Source organism: Ascaphus truei, chromosome 19 (assembly GCF_040206685.1).
Source record: "Ascaphus truei isolate aAscTru1 chromosome 19, aAscTru1.hap1, whole genome shotgun sequence".
NCBI classification, from domain to species: Eukaryota; Metazoa; Chordata; class Amphibia; order Anura; family Ascaphidae; genus Ascaphus; species Ascaphus truei.
Window position 1 is genome coordinate 30,561,425 of NC_134501.1, and position 27,054 is coordinate 30,588,478.

Sequence of the window (27,054 nt, forward strand, 5' to 3'; positions counted from 1 at the left end):
ATCGAAAGCCTGTATCCTTTGCAAGCAAGTTACTTTCACATTGGAACGGCGTCCCGCCGAGCCGCCCAATGCTACAAACAAGTGATATAGATATAAATATATCACCGTGCAGACATCACACACATCCAGGAAATTAGTATATTTACAACACTTTGGGCTTGCCAATAATTAACTGATCCAAACGGCTGACAAAGCCATTATTAACCGTCACTATGGTAAACTTGCAACACGAAAATACTCATGGTACTATAATCTAACTGCCTTTTTACCAATTACACTGACAGAACTGGGCAGTTCTTCACAAACATACAACTACTCAGGATTAATTTCCTGAAAGTGATATAGGGCATTTTTTGACAAGGAAATTATCCAGTATGCGGACATTATGGCAGTTATAACGTGCAATAATCTGAATAATGGCGAAAACTAAGAGGGTGTTTCCTCCCACTCTCCAATTAATTGGGTTGTCTACAAAATTATATTACTAAAAGGGAGCAAAAAGAATACACAACTTGTTTCCAATACACAAAAGATATCTGCACATTCAGCTGGTTATATTTAGTGGTATAATAGGAGCCTAATGATAAAACTGATGATTTTAATCTGCCATTCAGCACAGGGGTTTACCAGTCTACACCCACTGGCTCTCTCCAAAAGCCAGTCTCAATACACATTTTCATGGGATGTAACTTTCTGCCCAACATGAGACAGATGGGAGTATTAATCTCATGATAGAGAATAAATGTCATACTTAATACAGTATCCACCAGATTAAGTGGAGGAACTAGCAAGCCCATAGCTATCTCTTATTTCATTTTTGAACATCGAAGCCAGCTAAATTATATAGGAGTACTGATCTCAAAGGGATTGTGTTTTCAATGTATTGGTCAGAGTATACTCCCTCACACTTTAAAAAAAAAAATTATGGTTCTAGCAGCGTTCTATGTATGTGCCTTTATTTTACTTTGATTAATTATTAAACAATTTTGTTTTACTAGATTTATAGTCTGACTGTTCAGAGGCACTCAGGAAAATGGGAAAGCCTATCTAATGAAATAAGAAAATTTAAAACAACTTACCGTAATTTTCTTTTCCTGGAACCATGGCAGTGGGCACATAGTTACCCTCCCTATGTATGTCTAATGCCTATGTGCCCACTGCCATGGTTCCAGGAAAAGAAAATTACGGTAAGTTGTTTTAAATTTTCTTCTTTCCTGATCACCCTGGCAGTGGGCACCATTGGGACATACCCAAGCAGTGAAAATTTTTAGGGAGGGATACATCAGAATAACACCACCAGTTAATGCCTTATCAGTTTGACCTTTATTAATACACCTTACACTTATTTCACTACAGATTCTAACACTAGTATTTCAAGAATGTATTGAACGAGGACCAGACTGCCGCTTTGCATATCTGTCCTGGTGTAGCCTGTGGTTTAAATGCCCATGAAGTAGACATGGCCCCTGTAGAATGAGCTTTAATGTTCAAAGGTTTATCTTGTCCTTTGCTTTCATAATGTAGAACAGGGAAGAAACACGAAGCACCAAGTCCAGCTGCAGAATAGCAATAACACCAACAGGGATACGTACCAAAAATAAGCTATTTATTAGGATCCAGGCAAAGTAACAAACACACCTACGCGTTTCGGACCTCTACAGTCCTTTATCAAGGTGAATACAACCATAAGTTATGGAGCGACATTTATACTCACTTAACAAGCATGTAGCCCAATCGCGGAGCATATCCGCATACGTCACGCGGGTCGCGTAGATGACCTCTGACCCGTGACGTATGGTCGCGTGGTTACGCTGCATAATGCGTGCCCTGGTAGTCGCGTCATGCGCGAAGGAGGTGGGAGAATCACTATACGCGCATAACCACATGCACCCGTTGCTAGTGCCTCCCACTCCTTGAAAGAATAGCGCATGACGTCACTCCGTCACAGACATGTGACCAACAAGGTCAAAATGCTAAGCGTAGCTAGGCAACAGAGGCCAGTGCGTCCTGGAGCATAGAATACAAAACGAACACATCTTTATTAACAAACAAAAAGAATTATATAAAAGCACTCCTAATGAGGAAAAGCATAATAATGATAAAACCAATAAAGAAATAAATTAAAAACAATTAGAAGTAACCTATGATAACAGTGTTTCAAGATCCTCATATTTAGGTTGTATGATATTGTAAGGGTATAGTGGAGACATCTTATAATAACAAATTGATATACATAAAGTGTAAGCTCCACAGCCCAGAGAGATAATGAAAACAGAGACCTTCTTGACAATGTCTAAATAATGAATCTAACAATCTAATACATCTTAAGCATATAGTCTATTTAATCATACACAGAAAATAGTGTCTACGCAAAGCTAGGTATCAAACAGAAGAGTACCAATATCCCAATCTGAGTTTAATCCATAAGGGATACGTGTTTGTAAAGTGAATATCCAATATAGTTCTCTTCTGTTTAAGATACCTAGTCTATTGCCACCTCTGATTGGATTCGATATATGTTCAATACCCTGAACACACAAATTATCCGAGTCTCCCATGTTACAATGACTAAAATGTTGAGATACGGGATGACTCAAATCTTTTTTGATAATTAATCTCAGGTGCTCGAGTATGCGGACTTTCAAGTGTCTTACAGTCCTACCAATGTACTGTTTACCGCAACCGCAACTTAACAAGTATACCACAAAAGTGGTATCACAATTGATAAATGAATTCACATAATATTTTTTACCAGTTTTAAAAGAAACTAAATCTTTTTTGATATCCATATGTTTGCAAATTTTACATTTTGAACATGCATAGTTACCCTTGGGTAATTTCTTGATCACTGATTTATCTGAAGAGAACAAGCTGCCAGATACAAAGTTCGCAATGGTTTTAGCTTTGCTGAATACTATCTTAGGACCCTCATCGTATATATTTTTTAATAAAGGATCTGCTGCTAACACTCCCCAGTGTTTGTGAATGGATTCTCTAATGTTTTTAGATTGATTGTTATGTTGAGTAACAAAATATGGAAATTGGAAAGATTTTTTGTCTTTATTACTTTGCACTCTTTTGAGCAAAACAGATCTATCCAAATTTCTCACCTCCCTGAGTGTTTTTTTGAGATCGTCTTTTGGATAACCTCTCACTTCAAAACGCTCCATCAGCTCCTCGGATTGTTTTGCAAAGTCCTCATCATTTGTACAAATTCTTCTTAATCTAATGAGTTGGCTTTTTGGTATTCCTTTTAACAAGGATTTGGGGTGGCAGCTGTCAGCTCGCAAAAATGTGTTACGTGAATTTTCTTTGCGATATACCGTAGTGATAATTTGTTTGTGCATATTAACTGAAAGAAATAAATCTAAAAAGTGAATATGGTGAGCATTGTGAGTGGAGGTGAATTTCAAATTAAATTCATTATTATTTAAATATTCTGTGAACAAAGAAAGAGAATGTGCATCCCCGTGCCAAATAAAAATAAGGTCGTCAATATAGCGCCGGTAAAAAGTGATAAAGTGTCTATAGGGATTTCTTTCTCCAAACACGTGGACCGACTCTCACCATCCTAGGAATAAATTCGCATAGGACGGAGCAAAGCTGGTACCCATAGCGGTACCACGTGTTTGGAGATAAAAATCCCCGTCAAACATAAAGTAATTATGTGTTAACAAAAATTGAATTGCATTAAGAATAAACGTGCTCTGTGCAGGTGAAAGTTCTGATTTTTGTAAATAAAATCTGACAGCTGCCAGCCCATGCTCATGTATTATCACTGTGTACAATGATGTGATGTCAAGACTAAGCCAAATAAAATTTGTTTCCCATGTGATGGAGTCGAGTTGTATCATGAGATCACTACTGTCCTTGATATATGATGGTAGTGTTTGTACTATGGTCTGTAGGAAGTGATCAACATATTTGGATACACCATCTCCCAAAGATCCAATACTAGCGACTATTGGCCTCCCAGGTGGGGAGACCAATGTCTTATGGATCTTTGGGAGATGGTGGAAAATGGGAATGATAGGATAAGGGCAAAATAAGTATTCAAGCTCTTTGTCATCAAGTGCGCCTAAAATGGCCCCCTCATCTAAGAGGTTTCTCAGTTCTTTAATGAATGTTGATGTGGGGTCTCCTCTGAGTGAGATGTACGATGAACTATCATTAAGTTGTCGAAGCGCTTCAGTTTTGTAATCTGATTTGTTCAGCACAACGATAGCACCCCCTTTGTCGGCCCCCTTGATGACAAGAGAGTTATTGGCTTTTAATGCATTCATGGCCAATCTTTCGCCATGGGTAAGGTTGTCTGCTCTATATTGTAATGGTTTAATTGAAAATGTATAGCCCTTTGCTAACAGAGATAAATCTCGTTCAATGAGTTGCTCAAACGCCGTTAGGCAGGGCCCTTTCATATGTGACGGATAGAACATTGATTTTTTCCTTAAACCTGAGGATCGTCTACCTAGAAAAGAGGAAGGTATATCATTTGTATCTCTATTTTCATCAACAAGATCTTTCATGTCTTGTACACAACACATCTCTTGAAAATTAAGGGACCCCTCTCCCTTCTGGCTATCGCAACTCAATGTATCATCAAAGACAGTGTGCTCAATTGCATCATATGTATCAGTCTCTTTTTGATGGTAAAACCTTTTCAATGTAAGTTTGCGTATATACTTGTAGAGGTCAATAACAGTCTCAAACAATTTAAAGTCACTACATGGGGCGAACTTCAAACCCTTATCCAGGACGGATAGTTCCTCCACACTGAGTATGTGGTCTGAAAGGTTGATAATTCCTGTGTTTTCAATTAGCAGTTCTTTTTCCTCTTTTGGGGATTTTTTGGAGTTCCTTTTCTTTCCCCTCCTTGTGTGTCTGTAGTGACCCTGTTTTTTGACCCAAAGATGGTCCTGGATTCATATTCAGCCTCCCTCAGATGACTTGTTGATTCTCCCCCTCTTCGTTCGCTGTATCTATCAGCCCCATAGTTTTGGCCACCATTATCTCTCTCATTAGATATCAGGGTTCTAGGTAAGGTCTCATAATCTGAACCCTCTGATTCTCCACTGGCTGAGTGTGAGAAGGAGATGTACTTTTTTAGTATAGACTTTTTTTGTTGTGGATCCTTGGGTTTATTTGATTTGTGGGGTGTTGAGGAGTTAAAGTTCCTTTTGAAATTAGGGATTCTCTGCCAAACATAAATCTGGTTACGGGCATAATCTTGCTTGTCCCTCTCAAATTTTAATTGCTTCTTAGCCATAAGCTCTTTTTCCATGCTCTTGGTATTATTGGATAGAACAAGATCTAAATTATCAAATCCATCCATGTCCTTATACTGATGTAAATTTTTTTGGAGAGAAACAATCTCTTCCTCTAACGAGGATTTCTCCTTGAGCTTGGCTTTAATAATGAGGTCAATCAGGGTAAATGAGCAGATGTTTAATGCTTCCTTCCATTTGGTCTCAAACTCTTGGTTGATGAACCCAAACGTAGGTGACTTTTTTATACGCAAACCTCTTGGAATTCTCTGCGTAGTGACATAATTTTGCAAAGATATAATATCCCACCAAAGTCTGATTTTTGTGGAAAGTATCTTCTCTAGTCTAGAAAAATGAATTTTTAAATCTGAAACATCCTCACAGTCCAGTTCCAGAGTATTCTCAAAAACTTGTTGTGCTTTCTTGACTCGGTGGGTGTTATCCGAACAATTAAAAGCAAATTGTATTGGGACATCGCCATCGGTCTCATATTCACTCTCAGTGATGTCTGGATCATTTGTAGTAATAAAAGAAAAAATACTACAAAAAGCTAATGGGATAACGTACCCTGTATGGTGTGTATAAAGGCAGTACGTCTGAGCTACCTCACACTACGGAACACTATCAAAAAAATGTGTGTGGTGCTCTCAAGACAATACTTAAGCCAATTGAATGGATAACAGGAAAACAACCCTTGAATGAATATATATATATATAGTGTCTCTAGGAATGTAGCCCGGTAATGACAATCCCACAGACCAGGTAGTAAGGAAATGTCAATGACACCTGCAGGTGACCGGTAGATGAAACATCCTATGACAAATTGTATTGTAATAAGGGCAAAATGGAACGAACTCACTTGGGAATCTTCATCCACCATAAGCAGTAAGTCCAGTTGGGTTCCAGTGTCCAGGGTTGAATGTGCATCCGTATGCGGTAGTCAGAATGTAGAACAGGGAAGAAACACGAAGCACCAAGTCCAGCTGTAGAATAGCAATAACACCAACAGGGATACGTACCAAAAATAAGCTATTTATTAGGATCCAGGCAAAGTAACAAACACACCTACGCGTTTCGGACCTCTACAGTCCTTTATCAAGGTGAATACAACCATAAGTTATGGAGCGACATTTATACTCACTTAACAAGCATGTAGCCCAATCGCGGAGCATATCCGCATACGTCACGCGGGTCGCGTAGATGACCTCTGACCCGTGACGTATGGTCGCGTGGTTACGCTGCATAATGCGTGCCCTGGTAGTCGCGTCATGCGCGAAGGAGGTGGGAGAATCACTATACGCGCATAACCACATGCACCCGTTGCTAGTGCCTCCCACTCCTTGAAAGAATAGCGCATGACGTCACTCCGTCACAGACATGTGACCAACAAGGTCAAAATGCTAAGCGTAGCTAGGCAACAGAGGCCAGTGCGTCCTGGAGCATATAATACAAAACGAACACATCTTTATTAACATAAACAAAAAGAATTATATAAAAGCACTCCTGAGGAAAAGCATAATAATGATAAAACCAATAAAGAAATAAATTAAAAACAATTAGAAGTAACCTATGATAACAGTGTTTCAAGATCCTCATATTTAGGTTGTATGATATTGTAAGGGTATAGTGGAGACATCTTATAATAACAAATTGATATACATAAAGTGTAAGCTCCACAGCCCAGAGAGATAATGAAAACAGAGACCTTCTTGACAATGTCTAAATAATGAATCTAACAATCTAATACATCTTAAGCATATAGTCTATTTAATCATACACAGAAAATAGTGTCTACGCAAAGCTAGGTATCAAACAGAAGAGTACCAATATCCCAATAGTACCAAAGAGTACCAATATCCCTTTGCTTTCATAAGCCTTTTCAATACAAGACACTATCCACTGGGAAATTGTTGTCTTTGATGCTGCTTGACCTTTCTTCGGTCCCTCTGGAATGATGAATAGTCTGTCTGACTTTCTGATATCTCGCATCCTTTCCAGGTACACTTTTAGACATCTTACCACGTCTAATTTGTGTAGTCTTTCTTCTTTCTTATTCTTTGGTTCTGGACAGAATGACGGAATCACAATTTCTTGATTCATGTGGAACTGTGCATATAAACTGCTGGTTGTCAGAGCAAGTCACACCCTCTGAGGAAGTGCACGCATGTGCATGAAACATCGTTGGGAGATTATTCTGTTTTTAGAGCTGTCTGTTTGGTTGTGGAGGATATTGGCAGCAGTTGTGTAGGCTGTGGGGGGAAAGGAGAGGAAGAGGAGCAGTGATTTCAGTAACACCGCGGCGTGTGACGTCACATCCACCCGGAAGTTCCGGTTTTCGTGCGACCCAACATCCATCCCCCACACGAGGCAATCCCTAAAGGAGCTCCAGTTATCATCAGAGAGGAGCACCTGAGCGATCTTCAGCTTCACTGCTTTTACCATCTACTGTCCTGTAAGTAGGGTTTCAATTTTACCCCTCTGGACATAAGTGCTGTATCCTCCAGACCCAGTATTTCAATGTTAATAAATAGCTTTTTGTTAGGATTATAGCCTTCCTAGTGTCTGTCTGTCATTGTGTGTTATGTTTATGTGTGAGTTTTTAATGTTTTAATGTCAACTTTTTTGGCGTACTGCACCATTATCTGTTTGTTTTCTTCTCTTTTTTACATATTGCACTATCATTTGGTGTGAGCCGTTCGTTGACCCCTTCACTGCCTGTTTGTTCAAGGACACTTTTGGGACCTTTCAAGAGACGGTTTGGTTATTATTATTTAAAGGACTGATTTGGCACCGGCAATTCTTTCTTTTCTCATGTGGAACTGTGATACAACTTTTGGCAGGAATTGATGTACTGGTTTGAGAACTGCCTTGTCTTGATGTATGACTAGGAATGGTTCCTTGGCTGATAGAGCCTGTAGTTCTCCCACTCTCCTTGCTGAGGTGATTGCTATCAAAAACGCCATTTTCCATGATAACCATTTTAAGCCTATCTCCTGTATAGGTTCAAACGGAGCTGCTGTTAGTACATCCAATACCAGGGACAAGTCCCATGTAGGTACCCTGTTCTTGATTTGAGGCCTTAACCTTTTAACTGCCTGAAAGAACCTGATGACCAATCTTTCCATTGCCAGATTTCTTTCCAACAAGGCTGATAGTTCATTGAAAGTACAGGTGTCTGCACTAAGACTGAGACCTTTCTCAAATCCTTTTTGCAGGAACTCCACTATTGATACAATTTTAGGTGAAAGGAAATTTTGTTTTTCTTTTTCACACCAATCGCGAAAGCATAGCCAGATTCTATGCTATACTTTCGATGTGGAACTTTTCCTTGCTTGTAAAAGGGTTTGGATTGTTTTGTCTGAACAACCTTTCAGTCTCAATGTTTCTCGCTCAATCGCCATGCCGTCAAGCCCATTTTTTGGCATTCGGATGACATATTGGCCCCTGTCGCATCAACCCATTGCGATCTGGTATGTGCCATGGTGTATCTACTGCCATATTTACCAAGTGTGTGAACCAAAGTCTTCTTGGCCAGTAGGGTGCTACGAATATCACCTCTGCTTGGTCTTCCCTGATTTTCCTGATTGTTTTCGGAATTAGGGGAATTGGAGGGAACAGGTATGCCAACTTGAAGTGCCATTTGAAACGGAGAGCATCTGTACCTTGTGCGCTTGGATGAAACTGTCTGGCACAGTAGTTCCTTACCTTGCGGTTTTGGTGTGTTGCCATGAGATCTATGTCTGGCTGACCCCATCGCTCTACCAGTTCTTGAAACACCTGTGCATCTAATGCACATTCTCCTGGGTATATGATGTTCCGACTTAGAAAGTCAACTGTGACATTTTCTAGTCCTGGGATATGTATGGCTGTAATTTCCGACAAGTGGCACTCTGCCCACAAGAGGATTTCTGCTGTGAGGTTCATCAGCTTTCTGCTCCTGGTTCCTCCTTGTTTGGCTATATACTTGACAACTGACCTGTTGTCTGATTCTATTTTTATACAGCCACCTCTTATATGGTCTTGGAAAGCTTCTAAGGCCCTTTGTACTGCTTTTAGTTCCAGCAGATTTGATGGAAGATGCTTTTCCTGGTTGGTCCAGGTTCCTTGCACCAATGTTTCTCTCATCAGGGCACCCCAACCTGTGTTGCCCGCATCTGTTGTAATTCTTACCCAGTGCACTGGTTGTAGTGTTTGTCCTTTTTCCAGGTTTCGGGTATCTTCCCACCACTTTAATTCCTGTTTTGTGTGTGGGTGTAACAAGATTCTTTGTCTTGTGTCCTTGTGCTTCCCGTTCCATTGTTGCAGAAAATTGTTTTGCAGTGGTCTCATATGTATTGCTGCCCATTTTGTGAAGCTTAATGTTGAAGCGAATTTCCCTAGGAGCTTCATGCATTCTTCTGCTGAAGTCCTGGTAGCTTTCCTGAGCTTCTTTGTTTGCATGGCTATGTCTTGCCTCTTTGCGTCTGGTAGTCTCACTTCTCCTTTTGCTGTATCGAATTCTACCCCCAGATATCTTAACAGCTGAGTGGGCATGAGATGGCTCTTGTCTGTTTATTAACCAACCGTGGTGTTCCAGGAAGGTTATTACCATCTTCTGGTCTTGTTGGAGTTTCTCCAGACTCTTTGATTTTACCAGGATGTCGTCCAGGTATGGGTATATTTCTATCCCTCTCTCTTTAATTTCTGCCACTAGAGGGGCTAGAACCTTTGTAAACGTCCTTGGAGAAGTAGCCAGACAAATGGCAGTGCTGTGTACTGATAATGATCTTGATTTACTGCAAACCTTAGGAATCTTTGATGTCCCTTTGCTATGGGCACATGTAGATAAGCGTCTTTTAAGTCTATCGCCACCATCCAGTCTCCTGGTTGTACCTCTTGAATAATCAGGTTCAACGACACCATCTTGAATTTTCTTATTCTCAAGAATAAATGTACCTTCCTTAAGTCTAGGATTGCTCTGTAATCCCCTGTAGGTTTTTTTACTAGAAAAATCCTGGAATAAATTCCATTTCCTCTGTCTTCCTGAGGTACCTTCTTTATTACTTCTGCTTGTAATAATTTGTTTAAAGCCAAATTCATCTGCCTGCTTTTTTCCTTGGACTGTATATATGTTATTACGTCCATATTTCTTCTTGGCATCTCCCTGAATTCTATACTGTACCCCTGACGAATGGTCTGTAATACCCAATTGTCCTGTATTGTTTGGGCCCATGTTGCAGAAAACTGCTTCAGTCGCCCTCCTACTGACAACTGCTGGGCCCTCTGACCTTCATGTGGATTTATTCTTTGTGAATGATCCTCTTCCTCTGGCGCCATGAAAAAGCCGGTTCTGGCAGCCCCTCCATGTTGTTTGTCTTGGGAATGACCTACCAGGTCTATATGCCTTTGCTTCTTTATACTGGTTTCTATTAGCCTGTTGGAAACCGAATCTTCTGGCTCTGTTTTCCTGAGGTAAAAAAGTGCTCATACCGCCTGATGCTTTTGTTATTATCGCATCCAGTTTGTTACCGAAAAGGAACTCTCCTTCAAATGGTAATCCACACCAGCTGTTCTTTGATGCTGTGTCAGCCATCCACTGTCTGAGCCATAAAGCCCTTCTTGCTGATACCGCCAGCGCCATAGATTTGGCTGCTAATTTTACCGCATCCAATGAGGCTTCCACTATGTAATCTGTTGCCCATTTTACTTCTGACAGTGCTTTAAGAATAGCACTTCTTTACGCCTTTGTCTATTGCCTCTTCAATGTTGGCAATCCACACTCGCATAGCCCTTGCTGCTGACGTAGTTGCAATGGCAGGTTTGTAGGATGTTCCTGCGGTAACGTATGTTTTTTTTTTTTTTTTTTCAATGACGCAGCTTCCTCTATTGGGATTGTGGTCTTTTTTACTATTCTGGAAATAGCAGTATCCACCTTTGGGCTGACCTCACAAAATTTTACCTCCTCTTGTGGGAATGGATACATCTTCCCAAACCTTTTAGGCGTAAATACTCTGGCGTCTGGTCGGGCCAGCTCCACCTGAATGAGGTCCTTAATTACTTGATGGATAGAAAAGACTCTACCTTTTCTTTGTCTCGCCCCAAAAAGTTTATCCTTCTTGTGGGTTAACTCCTCGGTGTCTTCTGGTTCCAATGCCTGTCTCATGGCTTTGATGAGTGGATCCACCATTTCTACAACAAATTCAGATTCTTCTTCCTGAATATCTTGATCTGATGAATCAATTTCACCCTCTGATATCTGAAAACAATCAATGTCAGACTCATCTGATGAAAAACCTTTCCCCTTATCCAGACTGGTTTGGGATCTAGATCTTTCTGCGCAGGGTTAACAGCTTGCTGGACTGCCGCATCAACACTGTTTAACAGCCTCCTTCATCAATACAAGGAAAGTGCTCATTTGTTCACTGGTATCCCCTGCAGCTGCCTTAAGACAATCTTCACATAATTGCTTCCTATTAGGGCTGGTTTCTCACAAGCTGAACACCATTTAGTTTTCTTAGCAACCTTTATTTTATGTTGCAGGGATTCCCCTGTCCCTTTTGAAGACCCTGCTTCTGGGAGGGTAACCACCGAACTATATTATAAAAACAAAATAAAATACTAAACAGACACCCTAATGTATATAGACCATCTCTCTTTCCCATGTAGAACTAAAACTAAGGACTCACCTAGTCTTGGGAACTGAAGTTTTTGGGTGTTTCCATTTTCGAATCCATTTCCAGCACTTGGCTTCTCCCTGCTGAGCGTTCCATGCTGCAGCTCTCACTCACACATACACACAGTGTGTTCGTCGCTTCTATGACGTATCAAGTGCGCGTGCACGGCCCGCGTGTCTGTGCACGCATCTGCCGGCCGGAACGTGACGCGCGCGCTCCCGTGCGGTCGCTTGCACTGTTCCCTGTACCGCAGCGTTCCAGACGCTAGCGCGGTCAATTTGAACCTTTTCTCCGGTTCGCAGCTATGGCTGCTCCCCCCTCCGCGTGTAGCGGGCTCCTGGGGTACTTTTACCGCAGCGTACCAGACGCTAATGCGGTGAGTCTGGGCCTCCACGGCTCTCAGCTGCAGCTGCTATGCACCCCTTCTGCTTACCTTTCGTTTGGTACTGGGGCTTCCTTGCATGTAAGCTTCCACGCCCGCGGCTGCAGCTGCTCCCCACCCCACGGACGTAATGGGTTCCAGGGGCTCCCCCGACTCTAAGGGGTCTCCGTCTTGCCACCAGCAGGGCGCGTCAATCGGAGCTTCAGGGCAGAGAGGCTGAGACCCTGGATATCTGCACTAGGTGCAGTAGGTGAGTCCCATACAAAATAAAAAATCCTACTCCTAGCTGTGAGGGCAGGAAAAAGACTAATGTGCAGGTAGAGGGAGGGGCCTTATATGGCCTACCTGCAATAGTCTACTTCCTGTCCTACCTAGAGTGAGAAGGGATTAACCCAATGGTGCCCACTGCCAGGGTGATCAGGAAAAACATGTTTGCTGCTTTACACAAGTTGAATGTGAGACTTGTGGCTCACATTTTACAGATAGATTTAAGAACAAAAACCTATTGAAAGGGTGTAATGTATGCTTTGAGGTCATTACATTAAAGAATATCCCATTTATTTTACACGTTTCACCACGTGTAATGCAGTACGATCTACAATACGACTTACCTTAGGTTTTGAGGACTTGCGCTTGTCACTTGGAGTAACTGTTCCCCCTTGTGCCTGGAAAACACAATTTAAAGGCGTTTAATCCTGCAACACCTAAAAAGGTCTTTCTTTGCTCTGACGACAGCGATCCAAGGGTTAAACTAAAACATTGAAAACTTCCTTTATTCCGAATCCCAAAGAAATGCATTTTGTAATAACATTTATTGATAAACAAAGCTGAAGCTTTTCTTTGAGCACAGATTGATTTAAAGACAATTAGATTCTTAAATGGTTTACAAAAGATTGTTTTGCCAGACTACAGGGGACTGCACCTTTAAAGGTCGATTCAAACCAAGATGTGCGACGGTCGATACCGTTCCAAATGGAGAAGTTAATTAAGTATATACAAATATAGCGAGTAACATCTGTACCCCAAATATCTTCACACACCTTGGAATACTTTAGAACAGGGCTCTTGAAATATTTGTATCATTTTAAAAACGTACATGTTACAGTTGCTATATATGCTTGCAGAATGTTTAATCATTCAAGTTATTAAATGCATCTAAAGTGACATTATAGAAAAGATTAAGGAAATAATGTAAAAAGGTTTAAATGATGGCTGTTTGCCAGGTGTGATGCAGCATTGAGGGTTAAAAAGATATATAAAAGCACAACAGTAAAGCTAGACACATTTGTGAATGAAGCACTACATTAATTTACTTTGCAGGGACAGTTTTAGCAAGCTCAAAACCCAAACCCACTGCACCATATAGATTTGTATTTGCATCAATTTGAGTGCAACTGTGATGGTGACCTATCAAAAGCAGGGGTGCTCACCTCCAGCCCCCCAAACAGGTCAGGTTTACAGGATATCGCCGCTTCAGCACAAGCAGCTCAGAGGCTCAGTCGGAGACGACCTCTGAACCACCTGTGCTGAAGCTGGGGGGCGCTTGGACTGGCCTACAGTATACAAGGCCCCTATGCTACATCCAGGATGACAAATTTAGTTCAACACCATCTGTTTTACTTCTGATAAATATGGGTCAGTTAGTTAAATTCTTTGGCTAAAACATTTCAAGCCTGCAACCACATAAAAGTGACCCCCTCAGCAGCTCCTACACCCCCAGTATTATAGTCTTATAGTGACCCCCTCAGCGGCTCCTACACCCCCAGTATATAGTCTTATAGTGACCCCCTCAGCGGCTCCTTCACCCCCAGTATATAGTCTTATAGTGACCCCCTCAGCGGCTCCTTCACCCCCAGTATATAGTCTTATAGTGACCCCCTCAGCGGCTCCTACACCCCCAGTATTATAGTCCTATAGGTGACCCTCTACGGGTCCTACACTACCTGTACTATGTATTTCTTCCACTGCAAGGAGAGACCAGGAAACAAAACATAGGCAACAGTATGGGAATGTGTGACATGTATGCGGTGCCTAGAGGGTAAGGCCTCGGGCATGGTGCCTCGGGCCGCGCTCCTGCTCTGCCTCGCCTGCTCAAACTGGAACTTTTGTGTGTCCTGGCAGGCGAGGCAGTGAGCGCGCTTTGGGGGCAGGGCGGAGGCGTGTCGGGAGGCGGGGCTAGTCCCTTGCTCCCATTGGATGTGAGCGGTCACGTGACCACTCCTCCGCTTCCCTGAGCGGCAAAATTTAAAATTTGCCTGTCTGCTGAAATGTTCTGAGCCTCCGCACGCATGCGGAAGCAACTGCTAAAGCTGCGCTGATGACAGATGCAGGGGGTAAGTGCATCTGCTCAGCGCGTCTCAGGACAGCTTAATCTACTATGTCCCAGGCCTTATACTGCTGCTTACATTTTAACCCTCTAGGCACTGTATACATTTAACTAAATGACCTATATTTAAAGAAGATCCAGATAATATTAAACTGAATAATCATATTGGATGTAGCATTGGGACCTTTTGTCCATCGTTTACTTTACAGTGAATCCCGTTTCATACATCTGTAGTGAACCAGAAACTATCCGTTGTGTCCCTCTCCCACCTGCCTCGAACTTACCAGGCTGTAAACCTCCATTTCAATCCTGAAGTCAGCGGAGGCATCATTTCTGTGATTGGGCAAGAGGCAAAATGGTAACGTTATACTTCCCACTGTCACGCCAAAATCCACTGAGAGACCATTTGCCATCATGCACTTTTGCTGCACAAGCATTCGACCTCAAAGCACGAACCAATTTGCAGGTATCCAAGAACCTTCTCCCCCCTCCCCCCTCCCCCCCCCCCAACATTGTTAAAACATCTTACAAATCAAAGTCGTCCTGATTTACTTCTCTGGCTGTTTTGTGATGTCTCATTACTTCCCAATAAGGGATAACCTTGCAGATGCATGGGTTACTTCTCTCCTGGCAGCAGGAGGGACGGGCACGGTCTGACACTGTTCTTCACCTGGTTTTCCCTCACAGTACATCCCCTTTGGTTGATGTTTTAACAATGTTGAAAATAAATGCAAGACTGTTTTATAAAGAGTTTGATTAGGTTGATGGAGATAAACTAGGTTTACATGCTGGTTCAGGCTTTAAAAATTGATAATTCAATGCTCGTATGCTGGTTGCTATTTGGAGAAAAATTACAAGAGCACACCACATTTAACCCCTTTGCAGGCAGAGGGGCCTGCATTGCAACGTGCCGCAGGACCCGCTGGCAGAAAAAAGGTTCAAACATGGTTCTCCGAAAGATTGAGTTAGCATTTACTGGTTATTTGGCTTCTGACATATCTGGCACCGACAAGACCAAAAAGACCGAGAAAGCTTTACGAGTATTTACTGGATTTGCACTTCTGTAACCCAGGCTGTGCTAAAAAGCTGTGTAATACCGCAAGCATAAGCTTACAGGGGTGCATGTTAATTTGCATTTCATTTCCCAGAATCCCTGGCTGCAGTGGAAGCACGAGATAAGTGAAAAGCAGTGTTGCAGACCTGTCTGCCCCGTGAATGTGCTCACAAGTGATATTTTTATTTACTGTAGACCCAATCCCTGAAGCTCTCGAATGTCATCTCCTCTTTGAAGCGTGTTAATCATTCCTGGGTTTACAGTTAAAAGAACTTACTCAGGAATGGAAATTGCACCAGATGCCAAAAACATGCTTCAAGAAGGAGGATCCAGCAGTTCGAATATGTATTTGAAGGGGCACAGACTGCTCCACTCCCAATAGATCAGCTCAGTTGGACCATCTGACTTACAGTGTCACTGTTGTGGGAAACAGGATGGTGTCCCCAGTTTGGGCATCAGCAGCGCTGGCAAGAGGTGTCGCCACAATGTCATGTGAGCCAAACCGGATCAGTAGAAGGAAGTAGTGGTTTGGACGCCCTAAAAAAACAAATGTAGCAGAAGACAATGGTGTAAGAAATGTGTGGGGATACTGAGCAGCTTGGGAATTGCCAATGTAGGATCAGTGAGAGATTGCTTGGTGATCCTCAGAGAACAATACCTGCTTCTCGGATAGTGGAGCACACATAGTCCACCTTCAAGGGCAGGCGGATGTCGGAGATGGTGATGGAGCCGTGACAAGGCTTTAGGATTCCTAGAGGGGGACAGGGCTCCGGCTCCTCTGACCTTTCACCTCGTATGCGGTCCAAAGCCTTCAGCAGAGTCTTCCTCTTCTCCACTAAATATAACATACAGGAGGGAATCACAATGACCGACCGTGCCCCCCACGCCAACATTGTCACACAAAGAAATCTGTTGTGAATGGATTTGAGACTATAAATGGACCGTTTACCAATTATAGGTTGGAACAATTGTTAAATATTTTATATACTTACGGGTGCATTTCCGCTTCTTATTTTTGTTGTATTAGGTGGTAGACATGGGGTCTCCAGAGCCGAGCCCTGTTACATTCAGCTCCAGGAACACCCTGCATCTTGAGATACTTCCCTCCATGGCTCATGTTGATAGCAACCCCAGCTGGACACGCAATATGGCGGTTTCAAGGTCCCACTTCAGACGACCAGTAGGAAGACATCATCCGTCGCGGCTTCCTACTGGTCCTCGGCATACGGGGCACTTTAAACTTGCAGGTCATGCCTTCATGAACTACTCTGGCACGTATCTTGGGAAGCAGGTGATCCCAGGAGCTGAAATTAACGGGGTTGAGCCCTGTAGACCCCCTGCTAGATAACCATCTTAAAAAATGCATCAGGAAGTGCTTTAATATTATAAGTGAGCAGCTGAATATTTAATCACATTTTTTTGCTCCTTATAAAAAGGTTTGTGTTAAAAAAAAAAAAAAAAATTAAATTATAATTTGAAACAATATTTTGCAAAGAGAAACAAGAATGCTTTTACGTGACAGTTGTGCCAGTCACAAGCATGCAGGGTCCAGTCGTTCGCAGTTCAATTACAGAATCCCTCAGTGATATTTTGCCACCCACACAATCACCAGGTCCTCTCTCACAGAAACAACCAGCATGTTACAGACCGACTACAATGGGCGATCAGCTTGCACTCTTACGCTTTGACCATACAGAACGGAAGTGCCCTATTGAAAACTCTGCCAACCCCAGGCAGCCCGTGTCACCCACCCCTTTATCTGCCTTAGCACCACGAAACTCACTGGACACCAGCAGTAACCGCTCTGCCTCCGCTTCTTGCCGGGTCCCCTTCCCATGCTCAGCATCCACACAGCAGCTCAGAGCGCGGCACGACTGCTCCATGATGTGCTGGAGAGCGGAGACCTCCTTACTCAGGAGCTGTGACGGGAGACATGTATGCACAGCTTTATTTGTATAGCGCCATCCATGGACATGACACTTTTCAGCAGTAATGCACGTGACATAATAGGAGACAAAAGTAGACATTGGGAGAAGTGCCTGCCCCGACGATCTTACAAGTCAAGTGGTAGCAGAACCAGAGACCGGAGGGTGTTCTTGTGAGTGCTTATGCTTGGAACATGTTTGCGGAGGCCAACTCAAACGTGCAGTTCCCACCACTAATGACGTATCTTGAAGGTGATCTTAATGCAATGCCCTTTAAAGCAGATCACAAACCAGCTGAATGACCTAGCGAATGTTTTTCATTGTTTTTCTAAATACCCAGAGCCTGCGGTAGCGCTCACATAGAAACGTCTGCGATTTATTCTCACGTGCTGCATCCTAACAGGAAATTATTGTCCATGCAAACTACAAAGAGTCTTCTCAGATAAGGTGATTTTAAATCCGATTGGTCACTAAATTAGTGTTTAGCAGCCATATTAATTTAGGTTGTGCGCTCATTTTAGGACCAGTATACATATTAAAATAAGCCAGTAAGCAGGAGGGGAGGGGGGGGTAGAAATGAACACAGATACCCTAATGTACAGTAGGATCTGCACTACAATGTGCAACTTAGAGTTTTAAATTTTCTAAAGGAGTGAACGTTTATATAAACAACCCATTCAGGCCAAGAATGGGTATCCCTGTGGCTAATGTTTATTTAGGGATTAGGATTCCTTTGAAATATTTATCAAATGTATTAGCGCAGGAATGTGCAAAGTTTGGACCCGGCGCGACCCTCCCCGCCCCCCCGTCTTCTCAACTCCCAGCTCACGCCCTCCCTTCTGCAAGACTCCGGCGTCAAATGACATTGCAGGGTCACGTGACCCGTGGCATCATTTGATGATGGTTAACATGGCAACGCCGAAGATCAGGTAGGAGAAGCTGCAGAGGTCTCGCGTGGGCCCCCAGCACTTAAGTGCCCCCAACTTTATGCCCACCTGTATTAGAGCAAAGACAAAAACAAAATAAACCAATGCACATCGCCTAAGAAGCCAATCTTTGTCACGTAATGCTGTAATATAAAGGCCATGGCGCTGCCATAGATATTATACTGGATTACAATCTATTAAAAACTAATGCATACATGGTGTCCGAATCAACGTTTCGGTCTCTGGGGGGTGGGAGGAGGGGGAGCCTTGTATAAAAAAAAAAAACGGGTAGTCCACCAAATCTAGGCAAGGTGGGCAGGATCAGCAGGAGAAAAAAAAAAAAAAAGTGCTGCTAAGCAACAGGTAAACCGTTCCATACCATGCAGAAATGAAACAATTTATAGGAGACAAAACTGTGTTTGTTCATATACTGTACAATATGAAAATATTCAGCAACACTTGTACACAGTAAAAACCAAAGCGGTAGGATCAAGTAATTCATCAGAAATTTCAGAACGAGAAGGCTGTTGCAAGAAAAAGGATATTTAAGATAGTTATCTATAAAAAACAGGGCAATTAACTGGGATGCAACCAGAATCACAAGTAAACTAATAAATAACCATGGACAAAAAGATAACTAGACCAGCTCTCGTTTTTTTATAACAATAAATTAGTATAATTGAGGAGCATTAGACAAATGAAAAACTAATCTCTAAAGAAATCGAACTGGCTATTAAATTAAAACGATATCTAAAGTGCCAGGGTCAGGTGCCTTTATTGACCCATAATATAAAATAATTCACACAAATGTTCCACATTTGACAAGTGTATTTAACAGTGTACCCAAAGGAAGTAAGCTTCCGAGTGAAATGCTTAGGGGCAAACATTTCTTTAATCCATAAACCCGTAATGGACTGAAGAATACCCCTTTCTTTCAAACAGTAAATACAGATAAACTTAACAAAAATACACAAGATCTTGCCACAACTAATTAACGTTCCCAGTAGACAAGCCTCTGAAAATGGATAAAAAGCGAAGGCCTCGAAAACACCAATGATACTCTATGTTGAAAAAGCATTTGAGAGTAGATTGTCCAGATCCCTCTGCTACATTGAAGCCTTATGGATTCAACGATAACTTTTGGGCTCACGTCAGGTCACTATTAGTCACACAGTAATAATTGAATGTACGGGTTTCTGCTCAAATGCACTACAAATTAAAAATGTAACAAAGCAGGGATGCCTGCTGTCAGCCCTTCTTTTTTCTCCCCATTACTTGAACCCTTGGCTATAAGAATACAAAAGAGCCCGAACATTTCTGGCAAGACAGTTGATAATCAGGAATATAAAATGAGTCTATTTGCAGACACTGTACAGTATTAATCTATAAGTTTGATAGGGTGATCATGAGTTTTATTATGGAATACCATAGAAAATGTTGAATTGACCTCAGGATACAAAGTTAATACCATCAAATCAGAAGTGTTAAATAGAAGCCTCCCCCCTCCTGAGGCTGTGAAGCTTCTATGTACTTGCTGTGTTAAATTACAGTTGACAATCTAAAAAAAAACTTATTTGGTGTATATTTAAAAAACAAGCTACTCTTTATACCAAATTCTGAACAAGGATTTAGAATCCTGGTTCCAGTGTAGTGCATGATGGATCGGTAGAAATTATGCAATTAAGAGGATTCTCTTACCCACAATACTTATTTAGATCTCTCCACATTCCAGTAATAGCAAAAGATAGCAAAAGATAGAGGAATTGGAGGACAGTGGATTTCTTTAGATTGGTGAATAGAACACAAGAGTAAGAAAGGTTCTGATGTTTAGCCCCAGGAGAAAGGGCAGTTTGGCCCAGCTGGCTCTGTGGCACATGCACTCCAATACCATAATATATGTTTCCCTAAAAAATGTCTGTTATAAAGTAGCAGTTCAAGCTGCCGTTCCATTCAATATGTGCAGCAATACAATCTGCACACTGGCAAGTGATTAGCTAAGTTGCCAATCGATCAGCAAAGATTCGGCTCAGGGGTTCACTAAATCACTGTCAGTGCTGCAGAAGAGGACCCAAGATGCAAAGTTCTGTGTGGAAGATCATGTGACCAGGCAGGCACTAGATACAATTGGTGCACTGCTAGAGAGAGAGAAAAAGGGGTGTGCCAGAGCCTGTCTCAGAAGAGGAAGGGGATGTGACTTTGTAAATGGTTGCTATAGAAACAAATGCTTACATTAGAAAACATTTAAAAATGTCTTTAAAAATTTTTTTTTAAATGATACAAGTATTTTCTTACTACAGAACCGATTTATTTTTAAAAAGCACACATGTAGGATATTGCTTGAACTGCAGCTTTAAACCACTTCTCTTTTTCTGGCTACAGGAAAAAAAAAAAAAAAATACAGACTTGGGGCCACACATTCACTGAGAACTTGGGGTTTTAAACCAGATTTAGACGAGAGAAGGAAAAAAAAAAAAAACACATACATTTTAGGCCGCGCTTAGTCCGGCGACGTGGCGTTGCCTCAAAACAAATGTATTGAATCCATCGCATGAGCTTATAGAAGGAGCAATGGCTTGGTCGCGATCGCTGGAAGTCTATTCAATTTTTTTCAGCGACTGCCGGGACTATATGGTGACGGTCGCTGTAAAAATCCTATAGAGATTACTTCCAGCGATCGCGACCAATCCGTCGCTCCGCACTTTAAGCGCACGTGACGGCAGCAATGCATTTGTTTTGCCGCTACGTCGCTGTCACTGTCACTATAAGCGCAGCCTAATGGTGGGAAAAAAAAAAAAAAGTGACATGCTGGGACGCAACAACCCAATACCAGATTCCGGATTCCTGATTCTAAACCCTCACTTTTTTGCAATTATGGCATTTCATAACAAGTCTGGGGAATAAGGCTGCAGGGAGCGTTTCATTTATCTTGTGTATGAACACTGTATTCCTGCGGAGGGTGACAAATAAATGTACAATGAAAAACAATGGGCAATGGACTTGAAACAACTGATCCGCCAATATAGGACACGTGGTAATCACCCGTGAAAGGTCTCCATTCAGTCATTAAAGAAACATGGTTATAAACTATTGTACCATTGGTATCCAACCCATGTAAATTACATAAAATATATACGCAGTGTCACCATTATGCTGCCAGACATTTATAAATATATGGTGAAACTGCCCCATGATTGCGAGCTTCCGAATCGTTTTTTGCTCTGATCAATGAAATCTTTCTCCAAGACCTAATCTCTCGTTAGGATTATTCCTAATGAGTAAGGCCATGGCAGAGTGTAAGCGCATTACCCACATCTTGTCAGCTAATAGGTGCTGTATCACTGCAGGGTGGAGGGTGTCGGTCACAAGTATCCCCATATTAAACACTATTACACCTTCAAATCTACAAAATGAAGCCAATTCCACAATGACTCCTTGAGGAATGTTCCAAAGTTTGGGTACTTTGGATAAGAAATGTAGAAGGAGCCAATATTGATAGAGATTATTACGCTTTAGTATACAGTAGATCCACTTTTACGTGCTAAACATTCAATCCACTAAAATCACTCAAAAGGTGGCGGCTTTCACGCGGTAAAATTGAAGGAAAAAAAATAAAAATATTCCCAATCTCTCTTGTCCTGTTCTATAAATATTTAAAAAGTACTATAGTCCATTTTAGTCAACAAACTACAAACTGTTTTAGGTCAGCTACCAGGGATAACACCTGAATAGGAGGCCTGGCTAAATAGAAGCTTAATGCAGCTGGTAAGAGCGTGAGGGAGAGAGGTGGGAGAGGGGTTAACATGTTTACACAATTCAGTGTTAACACAGACTCTGCTTGGATTTGAAACACTGTATAATATCGGAGACTAGAACATGTGTGTGTGACTCGAGACCATTCTCACCTTGATCCTCTCTCTAGAATCTCCCCCGATTTTCTCTGTCCGGTGCTCCCCCGGAGGGTCTTTCTGGGGCTTTGCGGTGTGCATCCCCCTAGTCATCCCCTGTCCATTCCGCCGCAGTGTACGATATGCATCAATACTACAGGAAAACAACATCAGAACATACCTAAGTAATATTTCATTTGAGAGATGCTGTGTAATGGAAGAGACAGAGCCTTGGGAAACAACAAGGTGTTAGCCTGGAGTGCAATAGTGTTGGTTCCATTCCCAGCTTGGCTATTTTCTATGCCAGGGACACGAAGGGTCTTGGAGTAGCCCTTGAACAGGCTCCTCTTGCCAATTTCAGTGCAGGTGTCAAGGCCCAAAGTGCTGAAATTCACTTGTAAAGCAGAAATCCTGGCGTGTGCGCACGCTCGTGTGATCTATATTCTACCATGATGACAATCTTAGCAAGCACACAACCGTGATGTGGTCGTGGGCTTAAAATACATAATGTACTAAATAATTTGTCAAGTTGGATGTAGCATTGGGGCCTTTATGTCTCTTGTAAAAATTAAATGCCTTACTAATTAAAGTAAGGTGCCCATACATGCAATCGGATCAGCCAACCAATGCAGACCCTAAACCTCAATGATGCATTAGTGGCTATAATTCATTAGTACTGTTGATCCTTTATGAAAAAAAGTGTGTAGATGCATATTTTGCCAAAAAATACAATGAAAATATATGGAAATCAGGCACCATGCAGAGATCAACCTAAAGATGCAGGAACTGCACTATATTGTCTAACATTTAAAGATATACGCCCATACCAATTAAGGTTGTACCTTAGGAAGAGAAGTAACAGACCATTGAAGAGAATGCAAGTGAATAGGCCCATAGGGCATCTTCCGGCAAAAGATGGTATCTTATGGCATAGTATTGCCAAGTAAATATGGGCCATACTGTAGGAATTTCATGAGCTACTGTAAGAATTCCCAAAAATGAATATACATTATAGCAGCATGTGAATGAGAGGTTTCTATCATTACCTGTACAGAAGATGAGGGTCCTCTAGAGCAGATGAAATTGGTGTGAAAGGAGATTCCTCCAACAGCTCAGGTAGACGGGACACCACAGAGTTCTACGGAGGAACGGAACACGTGAACTAGTAGTCGGGGGAGAAGTGTACTGGGGACGAAGGTTTTACAGAGCCGCTTGTGCAACGCAAGACTCACCAGAGGGGTGATGGCTGCTTGCAGGTCTATGGACTTGGTGAGAGGGGATAACATAGATACTGGGGGTAGGTCAAGCTCACTCTCAGACTGCTCCTCCCCCGAGCTCTCGCTGCTTCCCAGCACCCCCTCAAACAGACGGTCAATTAGTTCAGAGTTGTCCATCACCTGGTTTCTGACCTGGTCAACGCAGTCAGAAGTCAACCCTGCAAGGGGTCGGAGGGCAAAACGTCAAGGGACAAAGTAACACGACATGGTCCCTGCTCCCAGACTCTCCTCATGTCTCCGTTAATCTATCAGAGTTAAGTGTTTCTCAAACCTTTTACCGGGGACCAATGGCCACTCCATGCATTAGGAATAATCAGGGGATATTACAATATCCCATCAATAAGATATTGACAGGTTGCCCAAAAGCAAGGTCTTGATTAATGCTCTGAGAGAGAATCTGATTGTTAAACCAAACACATTCATTCCCTGGTATATATCCAGATGTCTTTCATAAAGCCGTTTCTATTAGATCCTGTGCAAAATACTGCAAACTCAGCACTGCCATTCACACCTTGTATAGGTCCCATCCCTTAAATGGCTCCTGGTAAAAGCAACATAGATTGCCTATCCCTTTCAAAATGTAACAATCTTTTTGGCATTACAAAAAAGCAAAATAAACCGAATTTAAGTGAACGTTATACAAGTTCCAAAAACTATACAACGCATGATAAATACTGCCGAGTAAGATACCATCAATTAATAAACAGGAAAATAAAATGACAAGGATGGAGAAGGGGTTACATCTCCACCTAACAACTTGATGTCAGTAGCACTGTTCCCCATTTCACTTTAATCCTCCCCACTGTTCCATTACCTCCATCCAGCTCCTCTCCACACGCCACGTCATGCTCCTTACAAGCAGATGACGGATCTTCTGATGTGAAAGCCACTTTGTGCAGTGGGCTGTATCCTTTAGAGGAATCTATAACAGAACGAAATAACACTGACCCAGAAAGAATTTCCTCTTTAATGGATCAACATGAAAGCTCAGAAGAGTCAGTAATTTTTGAGACCTCACATAAGCTGAAAGCAAAATGGTCAGGTGTGTACAAAAAAAAAAAGTGTCAACTCTTCGGCCGCCCAAGGAACCTTTGTCCTTCAAAAACGCTTCTTGGAGGATCTTTTGTAAGAAATATGTTTCACTCTTTGACAAGTCTTGGAGTGCCTGCTTTAAAAAACCACACAAAAAAAAAAAACCCCCACACACAAACGCCAATTATTTCCTTGTTTGTTCCCTGTTAAAAAGTGTACATGTCGATTTCCTTTGGGTCCCTGAAATTCATTCTTATTACATACAGACTGAGACTTTGCCAACGATGGCCTTGTACAAACTTTCTAAAAAAAATACAAAAAGAAAAAATGTTGGAATCTAGCAGCTGACATCTGGATATACCCTTAGGCATTTTTTCTGGTGAATGTAGTTCAATTTTCCAGTGCAGATTGGCTACTCACCTGAGTCCTGCGGCCATCTGAGCCGGACCTCCAGGGAGGAGACACACCGCTCCTCAAGGAAATCTACTGACTCTTCGCTGTCTTCCAGAGACGCCTCTCCCGAGTCTGATCCCTGCGGAGACTGATTCAGAGGAGGATGATACAGGACCGAGTAAGGAATGGCAGACAGACAGAAAATATAAAAACAGATGAAACCAACAAGCTATTGTCACAACAAAGATTTACTGTAGGCAATGTACAGTACACCAAGGAATAAATGGTGGCAAACGGTGAGATGAAACATTATGTGCACAAGGGGTATACATGAAATACTTGAGTCCCTGTCTTGGGAAAGTCCTACTTTGTTGCAGGGAGACAGACTAAAAGGTGAGGTAACAAAGTGTGGTGGATTCATTGTCAGGAGATGTGTTGAAGGTTTAGAATAGAGTAATTAAAAAATGGCTTGCGATAGACACATGGGTATTCCATGCAAAGGCACCATGTGGGGCCCATTTGGAAAATGGATAATGCCAATATAGTTCCTTTTAAAACCAGTTTTATAAAAACCAGTGTGTATGGATATTCTTAATATCTCTAGGGAGTTAACCCCAGCTCCCAAGAAATCGAACACTTAAATACCTACAGTGGGCACAAAGTACACCTGTGTGGCCACTGCCCACCTAACCCATTGATTGGGCTTTTCCCCAATGACTATAAAAGGGGGAAGACCTGTGACATAAGCAACAGAAAGAAGAGGCAGCACAGAAAAGGGTCACGCATGGTCAGAGGGTGAACTACATGAAAAAAATTAGCCAACTACTAGAATGTGCAACAATAGTTCATTGATAATTATGCCCCAATTACTTTTTGAAATCCAAAACGGAAGTATTAGCCCACAGTCATTCATAAACACATTTTAAAAACACATTCCAGAGTAAACCTGAACTGTTTCATTGAAATCGCTTCAAATACATTTCAAAAGCAACACATACTCTATTCTATATTGGCTTCAATATTCGACAAACAATCTTCACAGAGCGATCCTGATTTTAGTCTTAGAGCCTGGATTTGTCTTAAAATCTGTCTCTGATCTACATGAATTTCCTCCATCTGATGGCCCACCATTCTCAATAAAACATAGCTCTGCAAATACTGTATACCTTAAATCTGCAAATCTTCCTAAACTAGATGGAGAAAGTGTAGACAAACTAAATGAACCCATTACACAGACAGGGGTATTAGACACCATAAAAAACTATTGAAGGCACTAGGCCATGATGGCTTTTAAGAATCTGAATTGTAAGAAATATGCCTCTATACTGGCCCCGTCACGCTCCATTTATTGCGGTATTAAAAAAAAAAACAAAAAAAAACGCATGACTATTTCAAGCTAACAAATCACAATGATCTCAAAGAAAGAAAAGATCCGACATGCTGCAGCAGCTACACACCAAAATGTTTCATTAACTTACATAAAGATCTTTGCCCAAGACACGAGTTAATGCCCAGATTAGTACACCCAGACCAGGTGGGCTGCATGGGAGACAAGCAGCAGACAGTACGAGAGAGCCATACCCTGAACCAATTTGCTCAGAAATCTAAACCAGTGTCTATGCTACTGGGTTTGGATGCTGAAAAAGCTTTAGACCGGAGATATATGTTCACAACTCTAAAAGCCATTGGATTGGGCAGACAATTTCTGCATTATAACGCAGAGTCACACACACTTTTCTATGTATGCAGATATTCCCATTATTATCCAAACCTTTAGCCTCCCAACCCACCGTAAACAATCTAGCAGGTTCTAAAAACAATACTACTAAATCAGAAGCTCTTAATATCCCTACAGAAACTTTAAAACTATCACAGAACTTTAACCACAATGACTATCCAATCAAAAACCTAGATACACTTCTTAATTCCTACGATACT

General features: G+C 41.8%; 1 protein-coding gene across 6 annotated transcripts in view; it reads right to left on the minus strand.

Moving 5' to 3' along the window:
- Nucleotides 1-27,054, minus strand: part of LOC142470121 (anillin-like) — a 66,291-nt gene that overhangs the window by 16,101 nt on the left and 23,136 nt on the right. For all 6 annotated transcript variants that reach the window (XR_012789168.1, XM_075577064.1, XM_075577066.1 and 3 more), the window contains 10 exons: nt 25,144-25,264; nt 24,506-24,613; nt 23,647-23,849; nt 23,461-23,552; nt 22,433-22,568; nt 17,463-17,598; nt 16,338-16,514; nt 16,090-16,216; nt 14,910-14,958; nt 12,911-12,964 (listed from right to left, as the gene is read on the minus strand). Coding sequence is in view for 5 of the 6 variants with exons in the window: in XM_075577064.1 (XP_075433179.1) it covers nt 12,911-12,964; nt 14,910-14,958; nt 16,090-16,216; nt 16,338-16,514; nt 17,463-17,598; nt 22,433-22,568; nt 23,461-23,552; nt 23,647-23,849; nt 24,506-24,613; nt 25,144-25,264 (1,203 nt within the window). In the remaining variant the exon portion in view is untranslated. The remainder of the gene's footprint in view (nt 1-12,910; nt 12,965-14,909; nt 14,959-16,089; nt 16,217-16,337; nt 16,515-17,462; nt 17,599-22,432; nt 22,569-23,460; nt 23,553-23,646; nt 23,850-24,505; nt 24,614-25,143; nt 25,265-27,054) is intronic.